Here is a 23,567-nt window from a genome sequence, read left to right on the forward strand (position 1 = left end):
AATGAGCCCTCTACAAGATTCATGGCATCACTGGGCCCAAATTCTCTTTACCATGGAGAATCAGATTTAGATGACTCTTCATGTGGGCCTGTGTCTCTTGCTTGCAGATCAAGCTCAAAGGTTCCCTGAAGCATAATCAGGGCAAGTTTCTTTGTCTCCTCAGCATTAAGGTATCAGCGTATTCCTGATAAAGCTTCTGTATCTTTGATTATCACAGGAATCAGAAATTACTGTTTTATCTATCACTCCAGTGTGATTAGAAGTGGCAATTCCTTTTTCATTCCAGCTATGAATATTTTAAAAGGACTAGATGACCATTTCCCCATTGTTGAAGAGCATTAAAATCTGCTCCTAATGGTACCACACATGATGGGACCTACCTTAATGTGTTAATTTCTTAAACCGTCAGTTAAACTAGCCATTCTGGTGGCTCTGTTCTCTGCAAGGAGATGTATGTAAGTTCAGTCACTGTGGACTGATCCTCCACAAATAGTACGATTTCCATAATATCTCCGTTTGTACTCTTCCAAGATTTCTATTGTGATTATGACTGATTTCTGCCCAAGACCTGATTTCTGCCGTGTCCTTTTCAGAGCTTTTTGCCTTCATGTGGCATATTGGATGTTAAGAGGACATAAAACATGTACAGACGAAGGCACTCCAACATTTTTTTCTAAAGGCAGATCCAAAAACATAGAAATTGCCAGACTAGATAAGAGTTTTCTAATAGTCTAGCAAATTGAGTCTGCTATAATTGATCAAACTCAGGTCTGTCTTGTTACCACACTAAAAAGCATTTTGAGCCCAGACGGCACTGAGCTGTCTGGACGTTTATCCACATTTTTGCATTATCCTGATGCTGGCGTGCCCAAAACAGATGCAGGATTTTGACCTAACTTCAAGTAGTTTGAAGCATAGCATGAAATATTCTACACTGAACAGAGCCTGAGGAAGTTATTACCAATAATAGGATGCCTTTGGATTTGTGGTCCATTCATGTGTGCAGGTGTATCGTTATATATTTTTGTGTTCATGCACATTCATTTTCCACCCCTGTCTTTTTCTTCTCCCAGATTTGCAGTGTACAAATCTATCCAGGCCCTGAGTTTATAGTATAAATCTCTACAAGGTCATAATGAGTAGGCTTTGTGCTTTAAGTATTTTGTTCATGCCTAGTATTATCTTTACAGATGCTTTGGAATTTAGTATATGTATTTAAATACAGCATTAGGTGTGTAGTGTATAATCTAGTTCTAGGTTATTAGTGGTCCATACCTCTAACGTTAAATACACATTTCTTCCATTTTTATAGCAAATTGTGAATCTGAGAATAGTATTTAAGTGACTCCACAAATAGTTGGAATATGGAAATAAAATAGGAGGAGTATACATTTGCATTTTGGCTCAGAGCACTGGATGTGAATATGAAATAAATCATCATTTGCAGTTACTATTTATTGCTTCAGTCACAGGACAGCTTTGGAGCACATAAACCAGATTCCTTCCGGATCTGAAGCTTCATTTTAGGTGGGCACCAAAAACATAGGGTCCTTCTGGAAGCTGGAAGTTGTGAGGAGTGTGTATGGTGGGGGTGTCTGGTAGAATAAATAAGTTGCTATATAGTGCTAAAAGTTCAAACCCACATATATTCTAAATGGAGTGTCATGCAGATGAACTTTTTTTGATCTGCTGATCCATTGCCATTACACTAAGTTGTAGAAATAACTGATGTAACAGCTAATACACACATAACTGTAAATTTTGATAAGGATGCTAGCATGTTTCTGCAGTGAAAGTGGAAAACTAGATTAACTGTGTTTTCCATTTTAAAACTTTATTTCTGAGGTGAAATCTAATTATAACTGTATTTCTGGAACATGGGCTGTGTCTGGCTTTTGATATTTTGCTTGCTGGGCTGTAGTAAGTGTTCTGGTTGGTGTCCTTGGTATTGCCTGATAGTTAATATTGTGGCATTATATCCATTTAGTGCCTTTTCTTTGAGTACATTATGAGAAAAAAATATCTCTTAGAAAAGTTTCAGTGAGCAGTTTGTCCTCACAGTACATAGAGAGTGGGATGAAAATGTCGATGAAGCACTTGTTGAACTCTGGTGTTGCGGTCTATTATTATCCATGAGGGCATTTTTCTCTGTGCAGTGTTCCCTAAGAAAAAAGACTTGTGAAACTGACTACTGGTGGCACACAGCACAGGAAAAGGCAGAATTCCCTGGGCATGACTTTTTTAGTCATCTCAGTTAAACAGTTAAGATATTTATGTTTTTGTCTGACATCTTAGAAGACAGCCCTAGAATAACACCGTAGTTTGCTCTTACAATATACTAAAAGAAGACCACATTCATATATTTTTTTTTGTTCTATTCTATTTCCTTTGCCCTGAAATGAAGAAAATGGAGAATGTCAAGTCCTCAGTAAGCATTTGCAAAAATCAGAATAAGCTCCAATTACGTAGACCTTGGGACAGGAGGGAGGAAGGAAGGAATATTGTTAGAACATGCTGCAGTTCATTAGTTTTTAGCTGCTAGATGATTCCTGGAGCCTGATTTTATCTGATTTGCACAGTGTTCCGGTTTGGCCAAATTTAGAAATGTATATATACTCTGAGAGAAGGCACAACCACCCCTCCCCCCACCAGGTTCGGGAAAAAAAAATAAATTTTCCTCGAAGGAAAGTGAAGAAGATAAAACTATTTATTTAACAAGCACACGGGAAAGGAAAATAATGTTAAATGGTAAAATCTTTCGCTGTAGAGGAAAAACCTGGGAAAGTGTTCGAGTCCTCCCTTTGGTCTCCTCGGAGCTGGGGCTTGGCCCAGGGCCAGGCCCTCTGTGCCCGGTGGAAAGTCCTCCCGATGTGCTCTGATGTTACAGCAATCAGGCAGTCCAGTAGAAAAGGGAGAAAATCCGAAATTCCAGAGAAGGAAAAGTTCAGCTCTCAGCCTCTCTCCAGAGAACAAGGAACTGGAACAAAACTGGCCAAAAGCTGACTGGAAAAAAAAACTGCCAGCCGGGTGCTTCCTCGCTCCCCCCCTGCCCCAGCTGGAAAAAAAAAACCTGCTATCTTTATGTGACCTTGAACAAGTTTCAAACTGCTTTGAGAAAGTTTTGCTCAGTTTTTTCTTCCCCCTCTCAGGCTCAGTTCAGAGGCATAGAAAGGCCAATAATTAATTTCTGGGCATAGGCAGCGATATGGGATACACATCATAAGGTCACCCCAAGACATTCCACCCCTTATCCCATATTGTTGGCTCAATGCCCAAACTAAGATATTCTAATTCTCCACACACATTAATACATATGTAAATATATATATATAGCTATGTACAAACAGTAACAGTGACAATCAGCAAGCAGGGGTATACTGGCATTTCACACTACAGGTGGTTTTCACATAACAATCAGATCTCCCTGTGGTACACAACGTGTTGTGCCATCTTTCTGCATTACCCACCATGTGCAACCAGGTCCCTGAGCAAAGACAACCCCACGGATGGGTTTGTCTGTACTCGGGGCAGAATTTATCCACACAGTCTTTCCTAACAGACCTCTGACATGCACTACTGGGACCTTATCTCCATCTGTTGTATGCAGGGATTCAGATTGGGCTGGACCAGCTCTATTGGTAGAACCTCGGGTGTTAACTAACCAGGTGGCCTTTGCTAGATTCTGTTCCCAATTTTTGAAAGTTCCCCCACCCAGTGCCTTCAAAGTGGTTTTCAACAATCCATTGCACCGTTCCACTTTGCCTGCAGCTGGTGCATGGTAAGGGATGTGGTACACCCACTCTATGCCATGTTCTCTAGCCCAGGTATTAATAAGGCTATTCTTAAAATGAGTCCCATTGTCAGACTCGATTCTCTCAGGGGTGCCATGCCTCCAAAGGACTTGCTTTTCAAGGCCCAGGGTGGTGTTCCGGGCAGTAGCGTGAGGCACAGGGTAGGTCTCCAGCCATCCAGTGGTGGCTTCTACCATTGTGAGCACATAGCGCTTGCCTTGGCGGGTTTGAGGCAGTGTGATGTAATCAATCTGCCAGGCCTCTCCATACTTGTATTTGGACCATCGCCCGCCATACCACAGAGGCTTCACCCGCTTGGCCTGCTTGATCGCAGCGCATGTCTCACAGTCATGGATAACCTGGGAGATACTGTCCATGGTTAGATCCACCCCTCGGTCTCGTGCCCACTTATAGGTGGCATCTCTGCCCTGATGACCTGAGGCATCATGGGCCCATCGAGCTAGGAACAACTCTCCCTTGTGTTTCCAGTCCAAGTCTACCTGTGACACTTCTATCTTTGCAGCCTGATCTACCTGCTTGTTGTTTTGGTGCTCCTCATTAGCCCTACTCTTGGGGACGTGAGCATCTACATGGCGGACTCTCACAACCAGCTTTCTTACTCGGGCAGCGATGTTTTTCCACTCTGCAGCAGCCCAGATTGGTTTTCCCCTACGCTGCCAATTAGCTTTTTCCCACTTTTCTAACCATCCCCACAGAGCATTGGCTACCATCCATGAATCAGTGTAGAGGTAGAGCTTTGGCCACTTCTCCCTTTCAGCAATGTCCAGGGCTAGTTGAACAGCTTTGAGTTCAGCGAGTTGGCTTGATCCACCTTCTCCTTCAGTAGCTTCTGCAACCCGTCGTGTGGGGCTCCATACGGCTGCTTTCCACTTTCGTTTCATCCCTACGATGCGACAAGAACCATCGGTGAAAAGAGCGTAGCGTGTGTCTTCTGATGGCAGTTGGTTGTACGGTGGAGCTTCTTCAGCGCGTGTCACTTGTTCTTCATCAGCAAGACCAAAGTTTTCACCTTCAGGCCAGTTGGTAATTATTTCCAAAATCCCAGGGCGATTCAGTTTTCCGATTCGGGCGCGCTGTGTGATGAGAGCAATCCATTTGCTCCATGTGGCATTGGTGGCATGGTGGGTAGAGGGAACCTCTGCTTTGAACATCCACCCCAGCACCGGTAGTCGTGGTGCCAGGAGGAGTTGTGCCTCAGTGCCAATTACCTCTGAGACGGCTTGGATTCCTTCATAGGCTGCCAAGATCTCCTTTTCTGTTGGGGTGTAGTTGGCCTCAGACCCTCTGTAGCTTCGGCTCCAGAATCCCAGTGGTCGACCTCGAGTCTCACCAGGCACCTTCTGCCAGAGGCTCCAGGACAGGCCATGGCTTCCGGCTGCAGAATAGAGCACGTTCTTCACTTCTGGTCCTGTCCTGACTGGGCCAAGGGCTACCGCATGAGCGATTTCCTGCTTGATTTGGGCAAAAGCTTGTTGCTGTTCAGGGCCCCAATGGAAATCGTTCTTCTTGCGGGTAACCAGGTAAAGAGGACTCACAATCTGGCTGTACTCGGGAATGTGCATCCTCCAGAAACCTATAGCGCCTAGGAAAGCTTGTGTTTCCTTCTTGTTGGTTGGTGGAGACATTACTGTGATCTTATTGATGACCTCAGTGGGAATCTGACGCCGTCCATCTTGCCATTTCACTCCCAGGAACTGGATCTCTCGGGCAGGTCCCTTGACTTTGCTCTTCTTAATGGCGAAACCAGCTTCCAGGAGAATCCGGATAACTTTCTCTCCTTTCTCAAACACTTCTGTTGCAGTGTTCCCCCACACAATGATGTCATCAATGTACTGCAAATGTTCTGGAGCCTCACCCTTTTCTAGTGCAGTCTGGATCAGTCCATGACAGATGGTGGGACTGTGCTTCCACCCCTGGGGCAGTCGGTTCCAGGTGTACTGCACGCCCCTCCAGGTGAAGGCAAACTGAGGCCTGCACTCTGCTGCCAGAGGAATGGAGAAAAATGCATTGGCAATGTCAATAGTGGCGTACCACTTCGCTGCTTTGGACTCCAGCTCATACTGGAGCTCCAACATGTCCGGCACAGCAGCGCTCAGCGGTGGAGTCACTTCATTCAGGGCACGATAGTCCACAGTCAATCTCCATTCTCCTTCCGATTTGCGCACAGGCCAGATGGGGCTGTTGAAGGGTGAGTGGGTCTTGCTGACCACCCCTTGGGTCTCCAGCTCACGGATCATCTTGTGGATGGGAATCACAGCATCTCGAGTTGTCCGGTACTGTCGGCGATGCACTGTCGAGGTAGCAATTGGTACTCTTTGTTCTTCCACCTTCAGAAGGCCGACTGCAGACGGGTTCTCTGATAGCCCAGGCAAAGCATTCAATTGCTTAATGCCCTCTGCCTCCACAGCAGCTATTCCAAAAGCCCACCTGAGTCCCTTTGGGTCTCTAAAATACCCGTTCCGGAGAAAGTCTATGCCCAAAATGCACGGGGCCTCTGGGCCAGTCACAATGAGATGTCTCTTCCACTCATTTCCAGTCAGGCTCACCTCAGCTTCCACCAAGGTCAAATTTTGTGATCCACCTGTTACACCAGAGATAGAAACAGATTCTACCCCCACATGCTGCGATGGAATTATTGTACACTGCGCACCAGTGTCAACCAAGGCATCATATTTTTGTGGTTCTGATGTACCAGGCCAACGAATCCACACAGTCCAAAAAACACGGTTTTCCCTGACCTCTACCTGGCTAGAGGCAGGGCCCCTCTATGCCTGGTTATCCTTCTTTCCCTGGGCCTGTATCTTAGAGGTTCCTTCATGGGAATTGGACATGCCGTCGTCTTTTCCATCATTTCCGGCAATTTGGCTACAGGCAACTGGAGCTACTTCCTTTTTGGTAGATCCTCCTTTCTGAGACTTGCGCTCCTTCAATTCACTCACTCGTGCTGCCAGAGCAGAAGTGGGTTGTCCACCCCACTTCCTCATGTTTTCCCCACTGTCACACAGGAAATTCCACAGCTCACTTCGTGGGATGTACCTTCTCTCTGGGGAACGTCCGCGGAGAAGGCACTCTTTAATCTCCTGGAGATTCTTTTCTATCTTATCTTCCATTTTCTGCATACGTGTTTCCACAGCTGCAATTCTTGCATGTGTTGGGCCATGCACAGAGTCTGCATATGCTCGGAGCTTCACTGCCATATCTTTCACAGTCTCATTTGCACCGTAGTCTGGTTTCATTATTGCTAAAGCAGAAGCGTATTCTGGTGGCCCAAGCTGTATGAGTTTTCGCCACATGTATGGAATAACTCTGGCCCGGTCTGGACTCCTCAATCCTGGGTCATGTGTGAAGACAACCTCCACCACCCCTAGTTCTCTCAGGCGTTGGATCCCTTGTTCTATGGTCTTCCACGGGGTTTGCTGCATGTAGAGATCATCTCCACACATATATCTTTCCATCACGCCTGTCAAAACTCGTCTCCAGAGACTGGTAGAGTTAGCCTCCCTTTTCATCTCTTGGTCGATCACTGGATCTTGTGACAGGGATCCCAAATGCCTCGCTTCAGCACCGTCCAGCATCACATCATCACCTGCCGCATCCCAAATACGGACCATCCAACTTATTATGGATTCATCGGACCGTCGGGTGTAATCCTTTCTTAGGCTGTGAAGGTCCTTTATGGACATGGACTCAGTAATGGTTTCTGTGCCTGAGTCCGCTGGTGGTTTTGAGGTTCCTTCCCCTGCATCTTTTGAGGTTCCTTCCCCTGCATCATCATCATCTTTCACTGGGCGATCAGTTTTGGTTGTGTGCTTTTTCCTCGTGACAGGAGCCACTGTCAGTGGCTTAGACTCTCCATCTGTTTTGGGCTGGCTCTCTGGTTTATCTGCAGCCTGAGTGACTGGGGTGTCTGCAGGCTTTGCTGATTGATCTTCCTGCCTCTCTACCTTTACTTGCTGCTGCAGTGTGCGATAGGCATATGCCAAAGCCCAACATATTGCAAGGAGCTTGTTCTCATTAGAATTGTCATTGTATCTCTCTTTCAGATATTTTCCCACCTCAGCTGGTTTCTGAATTTGTTCAGATGGGAAATCCCAAACTATCGGGTCAGAGAATTTCTTTAGGGTTTGGCCGATGTCCTCCCATTCCCCACACCACTCAGGATTTTCCACCTCTGGGTCAGGTGTCTCAGCAGTCACCCTGGAAATCTGAGCTCTTATTCTAGAGAAGCTGTGAATCATATAGAGGAAGATTACCAGATTAAATACCAGGAGGGTGGTCTCTTTAACATCCAGGGGATACTGAACATTCTCAAAAGATAACCTATCAAATTTAAAGGGAAGGGAAACCCCATCTCCTCCTCCTCTAACAATCTGGGTGCAATTACTAATAAATTCCCAAAACAGGCTACTGAAGCTAGGACTGGGGTTAGGACGGAGAAACCACTTATCATACACACGTCGAACAGCTGCCTGTACCTCTATCAACTTCTTATAAATCATTATCACTGAGCACAGCAAAATAGAAATCCTGATTCGTCTCCCTTCTCTGTAAAATTTACATATCAAGGACAAGATTGGAGCAAGTTGTGGATAGGCAAACAACCCTAGGGACCAAAAAAGCACCAGTACCTCAATGAAGCCTAAGGACCAGAAAGACATGAGTACATCGAGCCAGAGAGACATTATGAACTCAACCAGCATGGTGACTACTTTACTCCAACACAGAATAAGTAAATTCAACCCAAAATGTAATTAGCACAAGTTTTTCACTTTCCTTCGAGCCACACAGTTGGGCGCCACTAAATTTGTTCCGGTTTGGCCAAATTTAGAAATGTATATATACTCTGAGAGAAGGCACAACCACCCCTCCCCCCACCAGGTTCGGGAAAAAAAAATAAATTTTCCTCGAAGGAAAGTGAAGAAGATAAAACTATTTATTTAACAAGCACACGGGAAAGGAAAATAATGTTAAATGGTAAAATCTTTCGCTGTAGAGGAAAAACCTGGGAAAGTGTTCGAGTCCTCCCTTTGGTCTCCTCGGAGCTGGGGCTTGGCCCAGGGCCAGGCCCTCTGTGCCCGGTGGAAAGTCCTCCCGATGTGCTCTGATGTTACAGCAATCAGGCAGTCCAGTAGAAAAGGGAGAAAATCCGAAATTCCAGAGAAGGAAAAGTTCAGCTCTCAGCCTCTCTCCAGAGAACAAGGAACTGGAACAAAACTGGCCAAAAGCTGACTGGAAAAAAAAACTGCCAGCCGGGTGCTTCCTCGCTCCCCCCCTGCCCCAGCTGGAAAAAAAAACCTGCTATCTTTATGTGACCTTGAACAAGTTTCAAACTGCTTTGAGAAAGTTTTGCTCAGTTTTTTCTTCCCCCTCTCAGGCTCAGTTCAGAGGCATAGAAAGGCCAATAATTAATTTCTGGGCATAGGCAGCGATATGGGATACACATCATAAGGTCACCCCAAGACACACAGAAACATCTAGATTATTGCAATGTGAGCCAGGAACTAGAAGAGAATGACAGCTCTAAATACTTCCCTGTTGGCCCCATGAGAAATTCAGCATGAGACCTAATCTTTCCTAGGTAAATTTGGTAGGTTCTTAAGTTTCCAAGTTCTAGTTGCCATGAAATGTTTTTCTGAAACTTGCAGTGTTGTCATCATAGTTAACTGAAGAGGAAAAAAATTTGCTTTAGTTTTGTCACCAGAGAAAATGGAAACATTATTATTATATAATTTAATTCCAAATAAAATATATTCAAAGATACTCTTAATGAAACTGTAAGTACTGTATTTGTAAACCGACAGGTTCTCTAAATTGGTTGCAGGAACTAATTTGATGGTGTTGTTCTCTCTCTGATGGAGCAGACCCAGGTAGTAAATCATTATTGGTTGCCTAATGGGAACATCCTACTGTGAAAATAAACAGCTGTCCACAATAAAGAAATTGTTTACAAGAAGCCATTACATTTCAGACACTTAGCCCCTTGAGAAAGAAGGAACAGCATGAAATACTGAGCAGTTGGATGTTTTTTTCTGGGCTGTTTATTAAAAAAAAAAAAGTAAAGTTTTGTTTTTAGACTCTATAAACATGATCTTTTTTCTGTATTGCCACTTAATTTTTCTTGGAAAGACAGACTGTAACTACTCTTTTCTGAGATAGCTGCATATTGTGTATGTTGCTGAATTGGTTATGGTTGTATTCACACACTGAAGCTGGAGAATTTTTTCTCAGCTGTCTAGTGGGGCATGTAACAGCCCTGTTCCCCCTCTTGTATGCCTTCCAATAAGTTTTCCTTCCAAGAATGTCACTCCCAGTCAGTTCAATGCCACTTAGTGGGACTGCATGTAGGGGCAAAACCTAGCCTTCAGTGAACTACTATTGAACATGGTCAACAAGAAGTCTTTCCTATGCAAAGACCAAAATCTTGCTGATATAATTTGACTCCTCTGTTACCTTCTTCTGTGTATTTAAAGTGTGGTTAAACTGAGCTGAGGTGACTTTTGACAAAGCTTTGAAACAGAATAAGCTGGTGGGCAGACAACTGCATTTGGTACCATCGGCACCAATCTGCATTTCTTACAATCTGTCCTTTGAGTGATCCATCCTTGAGATACTTCTGCATTGGCAAGACTCCCTGATTGCACTTGCAAGGGTTTCATGTGCTGAATAGCTCAAGGGCAGTTGTGCTAAGCACAGCCACACAGGCTCACAGGGAAATAGTGACAGAAAGGCAAGGTCTGCTGAAGTACGGAGGAGTTGATGTCCTTTATAGCTTTAGCTGTTTGTCAGAGACCCTCATTCTGTTTGTTTCTCACACCAGTGACTACATAAGTGCACTAAGTACACTTAGCTGGATTCATGTGGAGCATTTCTCACTCTGGAATTTATTTCTTACCTTCCTGTATGGTGCCTGTATTCCCACATTTCTTGACAGTAGTATAGTCCCTTGTTTGGTGTCTCCCCAAACACAGGGCAGGGATCTCTTAGAGTAACTCTGATTCCTCAGTAAGGGAGGTTCACTGATGATTTTCTATCTGTCCATAGAGTGAAAGAAGATGCTATTTCATAGTCTGGAGCAAAAGAGACTTTCAGCGCAGTTAAGGTGTTACTCATATCCAGCCTCTTTCCTCGTTATGAGATTTTTAGAGTATCGCAAGGCTTTAGAGGTGTGTCCTCTTGTGAAATCCCTATCCCTCCTTTGATGAGCTGGGCTTTCAAAACACAGAATACTCATTTACATGGTGCATGTGAACAGTTTTAAAGCTAGACACCAGGTCAGGCAGGAAAGAATATGAGAGCCTTAAGGCTTTCCAAAATGCTATCAAAATTCTTCCATGTCGATTATGTTATTGTGAGAATTCATTTTCAATTCCTTTCTAAGGCTGTTTAAAATTTGTTTTGATATATCATATTAACACACATCTATTACTTTATGAAATAAACACTTCAGATCCAAGCTTTGTGTGCACACTTGTGATGGTTCAGGAAGAACTCATCTGTGTGGTAAGATGGCACATCTAAGGGACTGGCAATTTCAATGAGATACTTTTAAAAAAAGTTGTGCTTTTCTGTTTCTGTGACGGGGAGGGTTCCCTCTGTCGGTTATCTACAGGATGGCTCCATTTTGGATGTCTGCCAATCTGCCATCTAAACTTTTGTTTATACTTTCAGTAAGTGCTGTATCAGTATTGCTGAAACATTCCTGCCTGATATTTGTTTTAGAAGAATAATTTGTCAGTCTGTATTTGATTAGAAACTTTAAGACTTCATCCAGTTACATAGTGTATCTGCAGGAAGTATATCCTAGAGTCACCCATGCTGTGAAAGTATGTCTAAGGTGGAAAGGCCATAAGGTTTACATTCCTGAAACTATTCCCCTCTATCCTATGTTAATGTACCTTCTCTGTTAATGTAACTGGATATTTCCTTCCCTTTGATATCTCTGTTACACTTCCAAGAATTCTTTCATGTTAGTAGGACTGAGAGAGGGAAGCTTCTGTCATGGCTTTCACAGAGGCATTTGTGACTTGTGCAGATGGAGGAGCTTATGTGTGTACCTGTGGAAGTTGGTCAGCCAAAATTCTCCAGCTGCTCTTGCTTATTGGTGTTTGGGTTTTTCTGGAGTGGATTTGTGCACAGAGGGGAAGCACATATTTGAGAACCACCACAATCACAAATAAATTTGCTTTCTTCTGTGAACCCTATAGTCTGTCAGCTGAGGCCCACAGACATGAGACATCACTGTCTAGATGCAGAGCTTCAGGTCTAACAGCACATTTAGGAGCATGGAGCACGTCTTTGCGACTCACAGACAAAGGTGCTCAGTAAACTCACAGACACTCTAATAACCACCACAGCCATGCACAGGCAATGGCACTTTCCCCAGAATCTGAACTAAAGCATTTCATTACTTTTACAATTCTAAAGGCATGAAGTAATGTGGAGTTTTTGGCCTTCTGCTAAGTCATTCCAGTGATTGGTTACTATTACAGCTGAGAAACTATTTCATCGTCCTGTCTATCCTCTGATCTGATTTTCACTAACTTTACATTGATCAAACAGCATTAAGAACTTGTGGAGAAGGTAAGAATGATATTTTAAGTATTTTTAATGATCCTTCAGAGTGCCATAAAATGGTAAGAGCAAAATACGTCCAAAGAGGCGTTTCCCATGTACATGCAGGTGTGCAGGTATTTTTAAGCCAGCTGTAGGTTATCTAGCTGAGGTACTGCTGGAAAGGAAGCTACTGCAGTGCAGAGCTCTATGGAGGATGAAAATTTTACCTGAGAAACTGAGCATATTTTCATGTAATTAGTCCTTGCTGGTCAGTTATGCTGATCACAATGTTAAGGAAAGTTGTCAATGATGGCTATTAGCATGTTCTAAGTTAGTATGTGTTTGTTTAACATGTAGAGCTGGGTTGTATGTGTTAGGATTTTCCAGGATGAGCTAGAAGTTGCATTATAAATCTCTCAACTCACCCCTGTTATAGTGATAATATTTGGATTCACAGTCAGTAATTCAAGGTAATGAAAGTAAAATAGTCGTGCTTGGTTTCCACATCATTTTGTTTAGGTATTGAGAAAATGCTGTATCTTGCCTTAACATAGAATAAATGTATGGGCTGAAAAAATAAGTGTAGATATGCAATATATTCCTTAACAAATATATTTGAATTATATTAGGTTTTGTAAGTTTAAATAGCGTCCTGAGTAACCTTCTGTTTTCAAATTTCTTTTGTATTTTAAAATATATGAAGTATTTGTAATTTCACATAGGTGTTATTTTTATTCACAGATAATGCACCTCAGGTAGCAATTACCACACCAGGATCTGGTAACCATAGAAACAGCTCTACAGGCCCAACACCTGACTGCTCTCCTCCATCACCAGACACTGCACTTAAAAACATAGTGAAAGTCATACGTCCTCAGGTAGGTGCTCACCATAAGCATCCTCTTATTTGTTGTATTTCTCGTTTTAATAGCAGGCTATGATGCACATATTCTAAGAGGATGTTATGGCTTTACGCATTTGAGTAGGACAAAGACATAAACAGAACACAAAATACTTTTTCTACTTAAGAATCAATCTTAGTAGCAGAAGAAGATAAAATATTTTATGAATGAGCCCAAATGTACAGAGAGATATCTGTATATATTTCTTACAGCGCTAGTGATGAATGAAGTCCTTATGCAGTATTTTGTATTTTTGCATACTGTTGGTTTTCTTTCAAGGTTAGGTTCTGATTCTATCAGTATTATTTCCATATTACTTTTTCAGATTTACTTTCTTCTTTCTGCATCTCCATTTGCATGAAGTTATAATGCTTCATGCCTTTTTTATTTTACTTTCCCACATAGTATTGCTTATGAACTTCCATCCTTCCTAACTATCCCTATATCTAATATTGTTTGGGAAACAGAATGCATAATGTGTGTAAGACTTGAGTGCTCCATACAATTCTTTAAGGAGTGCAGCTCTTTTAAATCAAAACTTTAAAATCAATACATGTTAGAACTTGATTCGGTAGTGTAGAGATAATCAGCATAGAGGAGTTTATTCTGGAATCATGGGATCAGAGCGTAACATAAGTCAGAAGAAACCTTGGGATGATCTATTTCCTTGTTTAAAAAGCCATGACATTAGGTGTGCCAAAGCTACCTGGGACAACTACATGCTGAACTGACTAATTGTGAAACTTTTTTAGTGTGAACCAAAAGAACTTCATCTCCTACTAATTTAGGGTTCAAGTGCAGCCATCTGTTCTTTATTGCTGAGCTGATCCCTGCAACTGAGCCACTCTGATGCAAGCAGATGCAAGCTTTGTTTCATCAGTAAGTCACTGGCATTTGTTTTACTTGAAGAGTAAAACAAGCTGATGAACACATGATATTTTCCTAGGAGTTGCATAGGCCAGGTTGTTTTTGTACCACACAAGTGACTGTTACAGTGTTGGAGGTGAATCTTCCTTTCGGTACTTGTTGGAGCACACTGGAGCACACAGTTCAGAAGGTCTTGCAGAATTAAAGGAAATTACCAGGTGCACTTGCCATTTCTGTCTGGGAGCCACTGGCTTCCTATGGCTGACACTGTCGCTGTACAGTAATTCAAGTGACTGGGTAGTGCAGACCATCCCCTTCTGACACCACTGCAGATCAAGTTCCACATGCTGGTTTAAATTTAGATTGGAGGGGGTTTAAAATAACAGCAGCTTCTCCTTTTTTCTTTTTATAGTTGTTCCTCTTTTTGCTTGTTTCTGTAGTCTCTCTGTCCCTCCCACCCTACATCAGTCTGTAGTACCGAAATGCCTCCTTCCCTCTAAGCTGTTTTTTATAGTAGGCGGCAAACAAACAGAAAGGTAATGAAATATTGTTGAAACAAGCTGTTGTGTGAAAGCTTATTGAAAATAGCATTTAAAAAGCTGTTTCCATCATGGTATTGCCAACAGATGGACCCAGAACGCTGAACGGTGATGTTCTCCTGCTAGTTAACTCTGAATGGATTCAGCAGATTCTGGGAAGCTATTTTCAAATTTAAATCATTCCATTTACTGACTCACAGTGTTCTCATCGTTCTGCAGAACAAAGCTAGCTCTGTGATATATATGGTCAGAACTTTACCACGTTTGTTAAAATGTCTCTCACATGGCCGGACACATGGCATGCTCCCTATGCAGAAAACAGCAGACAGGCATAATGTATGTTGTAAGTCTGTGTGCTAATACACGAGAAGCTGGATGTGCTACAGCATTCAGATCCCATTGTGCTTCTCTTTGTTCTAAATGTTTTATGCACATCCCTCAGTATTCTTTTGTTTTTGTTTTTTATCTAATCACCTTCCCCTAAGACCTCAACTCAAGAATTTAGACAAAGAAGTTGTAGATATTCGCAATGTGCTGTTTGCTAACCATTAGTGTTAATTCTGCCTGCATATTTACTTCCTTTATTCCATTCAATTACATGGCAAGCTCTTTGAAGGGTAACACAATGGGATTCTATTCCTGACTGACCTCTCACCACTCATGCAAAACTAATGAATAGTTACACAATGTATGCACAATAATTAATTTTCTGTTGGCTGCCAGGGCCTCTTTGCATTTTTCTAGCAAAATAAATTGATTTCTAAGAGATCTAAACCAGGGATCATATAGATTTCCAAAACAGCTGTCACTTCTTTCCCTTTTTCATGTCTTGTGCATCCAGCACAGGAAAGTACCAGTGAAAGGCAGAATGGGAAACTCTTCAGCAGCCAGCTTTGCATGAGGCAGGCTTTGGCAGCTTGGATGGAACTGCCAGGGAAGTCTGGTCTTTCAACACATATAGTTATTTTAATTTACAGGCTTACTTATCTTTCCTGTAGGGTTGTGCACATAATGGTTTACCAGCAGTGAGGAGAAACACTGTTTCTGTGCAACCAGGATGAGAGGACACAGTCTTAAACTGCATCAGGGGAAGTTTAGGCTAGACATAAGGGGGAATTTCTTCACAGAAACAGTGATTAGACATTGGAATGGATCACTCCTGGTGGAGTGATCATCCCTGGAGGTGTTTGAGAAAAGACTGGATGTGGCACTTAGTGCCACGGGCTGGTTTACCTGGTGGTGTTCAGTTGGAGGTTGGGCTCAATCACCTCGGAGGTCTTTTCTGGCTTAATTAATTCTGTGATCCAGCAGCTGAGAGGACCAAAGACTCCTTCCTCCAACCCGTGTGGTGAGGACAGGCAGTGGCAGAGAGGGGGAAAAGAGAAACCTGAAGTTTGAAGGCAGAGGTGGGGGTCATTCTGCCTCCTGTTTTCTTTGGCCTTTCCTAAGCACGTGTGCCAGCTCACATCATGGCAGTGCTTCAGCACATGACAGATTTTGTAGATGTTGGTGTGAATGCAAGGTTTAGCACAGTACAGTGGTTTCTCCTCACAGACCATGTGCATCTTTTGGGGGATCCCATCAGCTACAGCTGCTTCATGGGGTCCCTGAAGAGGAGGGAGGCTGTGATACTGCACTGTCAGCTCACAGAGTGAAAGTACCATAGATGGGATGTGTAAGGCAGAAACAATTTCATGCACAAAGGGTGAATCCTGATGGGCCTGGATCAGTTAAGGGATTCCTCAGAGACTCAAAACTTGTTTTGTCTTTTTCGTTCTAGTTGTCTCTTTACCTGTCCCTAATTATCCCCCTCTTCTATGAAAAAACATGATATCCCAAAACATGGCTGGGAATTTCTATTTTCTCCCAATCTTTCACTCACTTTTCTGAAAACTTGTCCTTTCTTCAATTAATTATGATTAATTTTGAGATGACAAACCTGCAGTTTGTTGTGACCCTACCACTCATCCCTTATGAGATCCCATTGCTTTCTGGGCTCTATTTTAAACTCTCTTTGGATGTGTCTCAACCGTTCAATCCAGTGTACTATTGCTAAAGCTGAAGCCCATTTTAATGTAGATGGTGCATCTCCCTGGCACAGTGCAATACCCTGGAGAGACAGCTCTCAGAAGCAGTATTAAGCTCAGTGCCACAATGCCACCCACCTCTACTACCTTCAGTCCTGAGGCTGGCATACTTAACAGTATCTTGAGGGTCTGTGTGCTCTTTTGTCTGTGCACCTTAGCTATGGCTTGTACCTGTGATCTAGTATTTTGCAAATAAATTTCTTCTTTTCAAATTTTCCCATGGTCAGTCTCTGAAAAAGAAGGTTTTTTGAAAAGTTGCATATATGCAGAAAAGAAGTAAACAGAATTTAGCTCAGGTTTGGAATTGCTTGATCGTTTTTTTATGATTGTCCAGATGAGAATTCCTAAGGTTTTAACTCATAAATTGCTGGTTAATTAAGACTTTGAGAAAGTAATATACTTTCAAATTAAAGACGTGCCTCTGTGTATACTAACAGCACATGGGATCCAAAATAAGATGTGGTAGGAGAGCAAGTAGGTAAGGTTCTTCAACTTTTAACTTAGTTACATTAGTACATCGAGTAAAATATAACTTACCTTATCAGACTGTAATTTTAGAAAGTGATAGTAAAATTGAGCTTGTTCTATAGCAGTTCCTGCAGCTCTCAGTCTGGATGAAGCCTGAACAAAATTGAACTGCTTGTGATGCTTCATGTGTTTTTTTGTATTAGCTACTAAATTTAATAAGCTTCTCCTTATTTATTTGTTCAACTCCATTTGAACAAATAAACTATATCCATAGAGGGAGAAAGAGCACTTTTTTTTCCTATGAGACTGTTTCTTTTGCCAGTGTTATTTACTTGAGGGTCTTGGGCCAATTCTCATAAAACTGAATTCTGACTTCTCACCTTTAAATTTATTTATTAAATGTAGTCCAGCGTTTGCATTTTGTCGTCTTGTCTTTTAAAGATATGTTTCAAATGGCTTACTGTAGGTACAGCTTTTGATGTCTAAATATGGGTTATTTAAAAGTGACTTTGATTTTATCTACCATGAATTAGTATTTTCCTTATTTTATGTGAATAACCCAATTTCCTAAAAGTGTTGTTTAAACGCTATAAGGAGGGTTTCTGGTAGGAGGACAAAGGAACAAAGAATTTCAGTGTTTCTGACATGATGAAATTTTCTAATCTTATTCTTTCTGGTTTTATTGCTAAGATCTGCAATAATCTATTCATCATAATATTGGGTTTTTTCTTCTTTTCGATATGGATGTGCTGTCTTTACAGGAATCATTTTTTTTTCCCATTTATCTTTTTTTAACCTCTGTAAACAAAGTTGCAATTCAAGCTATGGCTCCTCATTCATCTGGCTAAGACATCTATCAATGTAATAGCAGCTCATAGTTTAAACATTAGTGGGCAAAAAAAATTGTCTCCTTTTCCTGCAAGTTCTAGCAGAATCCTGCCTCTGACAGACCTATCCCACTTGTTTGGGCTACCAGGTGTACAACTGTGTTTGCATGCACAGTGTACCTGTCACTTGTGTATATGTGGTTCATCTAGGCATAGGGAAAGACAGGGACCGTGACATGCCACTCCCTGTATCAGCCTGGACAGCTGTAGGAGATGAGTGCTCTGGAGCCTCCCTAATTGACTTAAAAAGTGATAATAATTTACATTCAATGAAATTATGTATCATTCTTTTTGCAGATAGGTGCAGGAACTACTTTGAACACAAACAATCAATCAAACAAAAAATCGTTTTAGAGGAAACTCTGGAAAATCACAGTTCCAGAAAATAAATTTCCAGAACTAATGGTTACATAAACAGGCTTTTCAAGTTGATTAGTGTCATTGCTTCCCTATGCTGAAACAATGAAACTATTTCCACCTGGTTCCTCCCCTGTGCCGGCACCCTGCTGTGGTTCCCTTAGTTGTTCACAAATGAAATGCACGCCTCGTCACATTTGGCTTGAGTTGGCACATTCCTGTCTCTGCCAGCTCAGTGAAATCCCTGCTGCAGGCTGTTGCACCGGTACACAACACCATGAGAGCTCTGTGTTGCATCTACTGAACTTGTTTTGCAACACACACACACACACAAAATCTGTTTTGTTACATTTTATCATAAAAAGGAGGGCTGGAGAGCACTGTTATGCAATAAATTCTCTCCACTCTCTGAATGAGATCACTGGACAGCTGGAGTGCAAGGACCTTCTTTCTCCTATGAGCTGCTTTATGTGGTAAGCTCCACTTACAACATGCTCAGCCAGGCAGGGAATAACCAGGAAAACCACAGTGAAGAAATACTGTGCAGGCACACGGTGCTTCCTGTTGAGGCGCACACTTCTTTTGCTCCTGTGTTTTGGTGCTGCACTTTGTGCTGTGTCCATACTTAGCACAAGAGGCAAATAAAACTTAAAAAAACTTTGCTGAGAGTTATGATTTTGTGGGGGATCAAACCCATCATACCAAGGTAAAAGCCATACTCCTGTGTACATGCTTTTATGAAGTTCTGGAAGGTGCTGAGCATTCTCCAAACCCTCTAGAATAAAGATTTATTCTGCAGTCCGCAGATGGGTAGTTGTAGTACTCATACTTTGTGTGCCTGGTCTGGAGATTTTTACTGGATGTCAGAGTGTTTCCAAGGTTGTGTGTATCTGTTAGGGCTGCAAGCATATTAAGGTGGTTGACAGCAGTGACCTTGATTCTAGGTATGTAAATATATTTCAGATTATTCTCTGTGGGACAGAGAATGTCTATACCAATCTACTGCACGCAGTTTGATGTCTTCTCGTTCTAATGATGTTGAATAAAAAATAAAGCTCCTAAATAGCCCTTGAAAAAAAGGGAGCAAAGCAGAGTAAGAGGTATACTGTCAATGCCATTAAGATGTGGTTAGCAATTCATCCATGCATGGCTGAAAATAGGACCGACATTATGAAATTATTTTATTCTGGAATACTGAGTAGCAAACACAAAAAAAGGCTATGGTTGGACACCAGACCGATTCCTATGCACACCTCTCCCCCGACAACCCCTCCCCCCAACACCCACCCGTTTTACCACAGCATTTATGGGTAGAAGACATGTAACAGCTCCAGAGGAGAATATTTGAAAAAAACAAAAATTTCTTAGAGCATAATGGATATTCTTAATAATGGACCTCTTAATAACAACATTAAACAAAATATTATTAACGAGATGCATAGTAAGAGATCTCCTTTGACAAGTAACTATAAAACATAATTCTATTTAGATATTTTAATTAGAGCTGATATGAAAACATAAACACATCTACCCAGTACACGGTACTAATGAAAACAGCAAACAGTTTGTGTTAATGCATTTAATTACAGTTCAACAGGATACTAAAACATAAGTATAAATTAAAGCACAATAACACTCTATTGTCAAGAGTGCTAAGTTTTTAGAATATCACTTGTACATGCATGTCTTTCTTGGTTGAAGTTGGTTACTCGCCTGGAGAGATTCTCTAGGTTGTGATTCCTGATTCAATATAAACACAAATAATGAAGAAATATACAACATTTTTCCTATATGAACTTGTAACAGACCAGGTGAAATACTGTTTTTAAAGGTAGTTCAGATACTGAAAGGCACATCTATGCTAGTAAAATGAGCTTTTAGCTCCACGAAGTTGTCATCTACACTGTTGAATTATGGACATAGTCCTGGATATAATTTTGGTAGTGTACAATTTTCTTTCTCCAAACATATCCGCTTTCAGGCCTCATTTGTGATTTGCATAGAGCAAGCACCATTCTTGGTAGATAATTCTGCCTTGAAGACCCTTCTCTGACACCTAATGAAGTTTAATTGTAGGGGTGTGAACAAATCCATGCCAGTTTCCCTGCCCTAGTACCCATAATGCTTGGAAACAGTAACACACTCAGAATTTGGAAGATTAAAACCCTACCTATAGTACCTTGGTGGATTTCTTACATTAGATTCTTAACATTTTCCTTTGTTTCTGTGTAGTATGGGGAGGGGGGGAGTTTGAGCACCTTAGTTATTCAGTAAGCCTTTATCATCATCTGATAATGCACATTTTCACACGTGCATGTTGTCTGTAGCATGCAGCTTAAAAAAAGAGCCATCACCTTGGCCCCTCAAAATTTATGATATAAAAATATAATATATCATACAAGCAATTTTCATAATCTACAGGTCAAAATGGGATGTTGCTAGCAGCTGGAAGCTGAGCTTTTTTGAAGAAAATGGTCTTACATTCGTTCTCCAACTGTTTCAGCAAAAATAACACTTTTTTTAAATCTTTGAAAGTTAGGAAATTTTTATATCTGTGGAGTAAGGCATTCCTCTTATTTATCAAATTTATCTCTTGCTATTTGAATCTCATTTCAAGCAGTGTTTTCCCAGGGTAGGTATATTTGTGTATCTTCAAAATCTGGTCACATCTGTCAAAGAGGGAAACTGCTCCAAAGGTGTTGCAGTTTTTGGCATTCAGGATTGCTGCTCCTCAGAACCCGCAGCTGCAATATGGTTGCAACTGAAATAAAAGTAGAAGGCAAGGAAAATAGAAACTGGGGGAAGATCAGTTTTTTCCCTTACTGTCCTGTCTGATTTGTCATCTGAGATAAGACCACAGGCAGAAGGGGCAGCAGCCCTCTGACCTTTAATTACGTACTCCAATGGAGGACTTCTGAGGCAGAGCTAGGATAATGTGCGCAGAGAACAGAAAGCACTGTGTGTGTCTGGTACCCAGAGTCACACAGCACAGCTTCCTGACCACAGGCTATACAGAAAAGCTGAGTCTGTGTCATTCCTGAGCATGTCACTGCCAGGGGAAGGATCCAAGTATGCTGAGGGACCATGAGATTACTGTAAAGTAGTATGCACTTGCTGCTTATGCAGGATGCAAGCAGTGTCTTCCTCTAAATTAATAGTCAATCAAACAGAAATTCCTAGGACTTTGACTCTATGATGTCATTAAAAATTAGTTTAGTTTTAGAATGCATTATGCTTTTAGTATCATAAAGGACCTACACTTAAAAAAAAAAAAGAGTGAAAGCATCTTTTTTCCTTTTTTTTTTTTTTTTTTTTTTTTTTGGTAAATCTCATGATCCTGTAAGCTCCTTGATGTGGCTGCTTGGGATGTATTAGTTACCAGCCTCTGTGTATTTTCTGCTTTCTGCTCTTAAACTAAATTAAAATGTTGACAAGTAAAATCAACAATGTCAAAATGGGTGCTGAAACTGCCTATATTTTATTTTTAATTGTTGCCATAATTTAAGATAAAGTTTTGTGAAATGAAAAAAGAGAAAATTATATTACCATATTAAAAAGAAAATGTGTCTTGAGCTTGTTCAACACGGTATTTTGAGGCTTGACAGAATAATTGATTCAGTAGTCTAGTAATAATTCAATGTAGTCTTGCACTTCTAGGTGACATAGATGAATCAAACCCAAATGCATTGTAATCTCCAGTTTTTGCAATTTCAAGGCTACTTGATCACCTTAGCTCAGATCCTATAAATCAAATAACTCTTGACAGCAGCACTGACTGATGCGAATGTATCAGGACTGATTTCTGCAAGTCAAACTGGAGACAGAAGAAAACAAAGAAGCCTGTCCTGTAACAGGATGTATTTTACCAATAAAATTTTGAATGTTTTGGGCTTTTATATAAGTGTACATGAGCAAAGGAGACAAAGACAGGAACAGAGATGGTATGCTGGAATGTTGAGGCAAAAGACAGAAACCATAAAAGCGTTGTGAAAGTTGTATTTGAAAGGGAGAACAGGGGTTAAAATTGGATGCATTGAAGGACAATGAGAGGGATGTAGTGACTGTAAAGTCATTGTAAGAGGTAGGACCATTAGGGAGTTTGAGAGATCTTGGTGACAAAACCACAGAGAAAGCAGAAAAGCAAATTTTGGAATACCAAATAGAACTGGCATCAACTGTGTACTGTGAAGGTTTTTTGAGAGTAACATAAGTAGCTTTGGAAGGAGTGTAACAATGGATAGGAGAAAACAGAAAAAGAGAGGTGCCCAGAGAAGTTGTGGATGCCCAATCCCTAGAAGTGTTCAAGGTCAGATTGGATGGGGCTCTGAGCAACCTGGTCTAGTTGAAGATGTCCCAGCTTATTGCAGGGCGTTTGGATCTAATGGCCATTAAAGGTCCCTTTCAAATCAAACCATTCTGTGAGTTTATGACAGGGAAAATAAGTGTATAGAATTAGAGCAAGATTTTAGAAGGAAGGAAGCTGGAGAAAGAAAAATTTCTGAAGAAGGAGTGAGTTGATCAGAGAATTGAAAGAATGGAACCATCTGGGCAGGTATCAAAATGAGGGATTTGTGTGGCCACATAAGTGCACTCACACAGTGTTATATATGTGACATGAGCCTGGGGGAAGGGGCTGCAGCCTCTTGCTTTCTTTGATAAGTCTGTATTTTATGTGCTAACTAGAATTTGAGAAAGTGGGTGCAGTTCTCTATTCTATCATAGATTTTCTGCGTGATGTCTTGCAACTGAAACCAGTTTTTACATTATGTAGGGCGTCTGGAATTTGGCAGGTTTTGCCAAATGCAGAATTTCTTTAGGCTCATTGGTTCTCAGTGTTTTAACAAACCACACATCTGTCCCTTGGGAAAGCTCTATGCACTTGTTCAGCATCTGTAAAATGAGGCAACTAGCTCTGTCATAGTACAGAGTGTTGTGAGAATTAATTTTTTTAAGGCTATGATTGTGCTATGTACACAAATCCCAAAGATAAAAGAGGGTGAAGTCAGAAGCTTGTATTGCAGAGTATGCTTTAAAGCTGAGGAAATATTTTGGTGTTAAACTGAGAAAGGAGTTTTGCCCTGCTGCCTCTGCTAAA

General features: G+C 41.5%; 1 protein-coding gene across 8 annotated transcripts in view; it reads left to right on the top strand.

The window, feature by feature from the left end:
- The window catches only part of ANKS1B (ankyrin repeat and sterile alpha motif domain containing 1B), a 416,591-nt gene that overhangs the window by 133,907 nt on the left and 259,117 nt on the right, over window positions 1-23,567 (top strand). For all 8 annotated transcript variants that reach the window (XM_032107198.1, XM_032107196.1, XM_032107200.1 and 5 more), the window contains exon 11: window positions 13,107-13,243. In XM_032107198.1, coding sequence (XP_031963089.1) covers window positions 13,107-13,243 — 137 coding nt within the window. The remainder of the gene's footprint in view (window positions 1-13,106; window positions 13,244-23,567) is intronic.

The sequence above is a fragment of the Corvus moneduloides genome, chromosome 4 (assembly GCF_009650955.1).
Source record: "Corvus moneduloides isolate bCorMon1 chromosome 4, bCorMon1.pri, whole genome shotgun sequence".
Classification (NCBI taxonomy): Eukaryota; Metazoa; Chordata; class Aves; order Passeriformes; family Corvidae; genus Corvus; species Corvus moneduloides.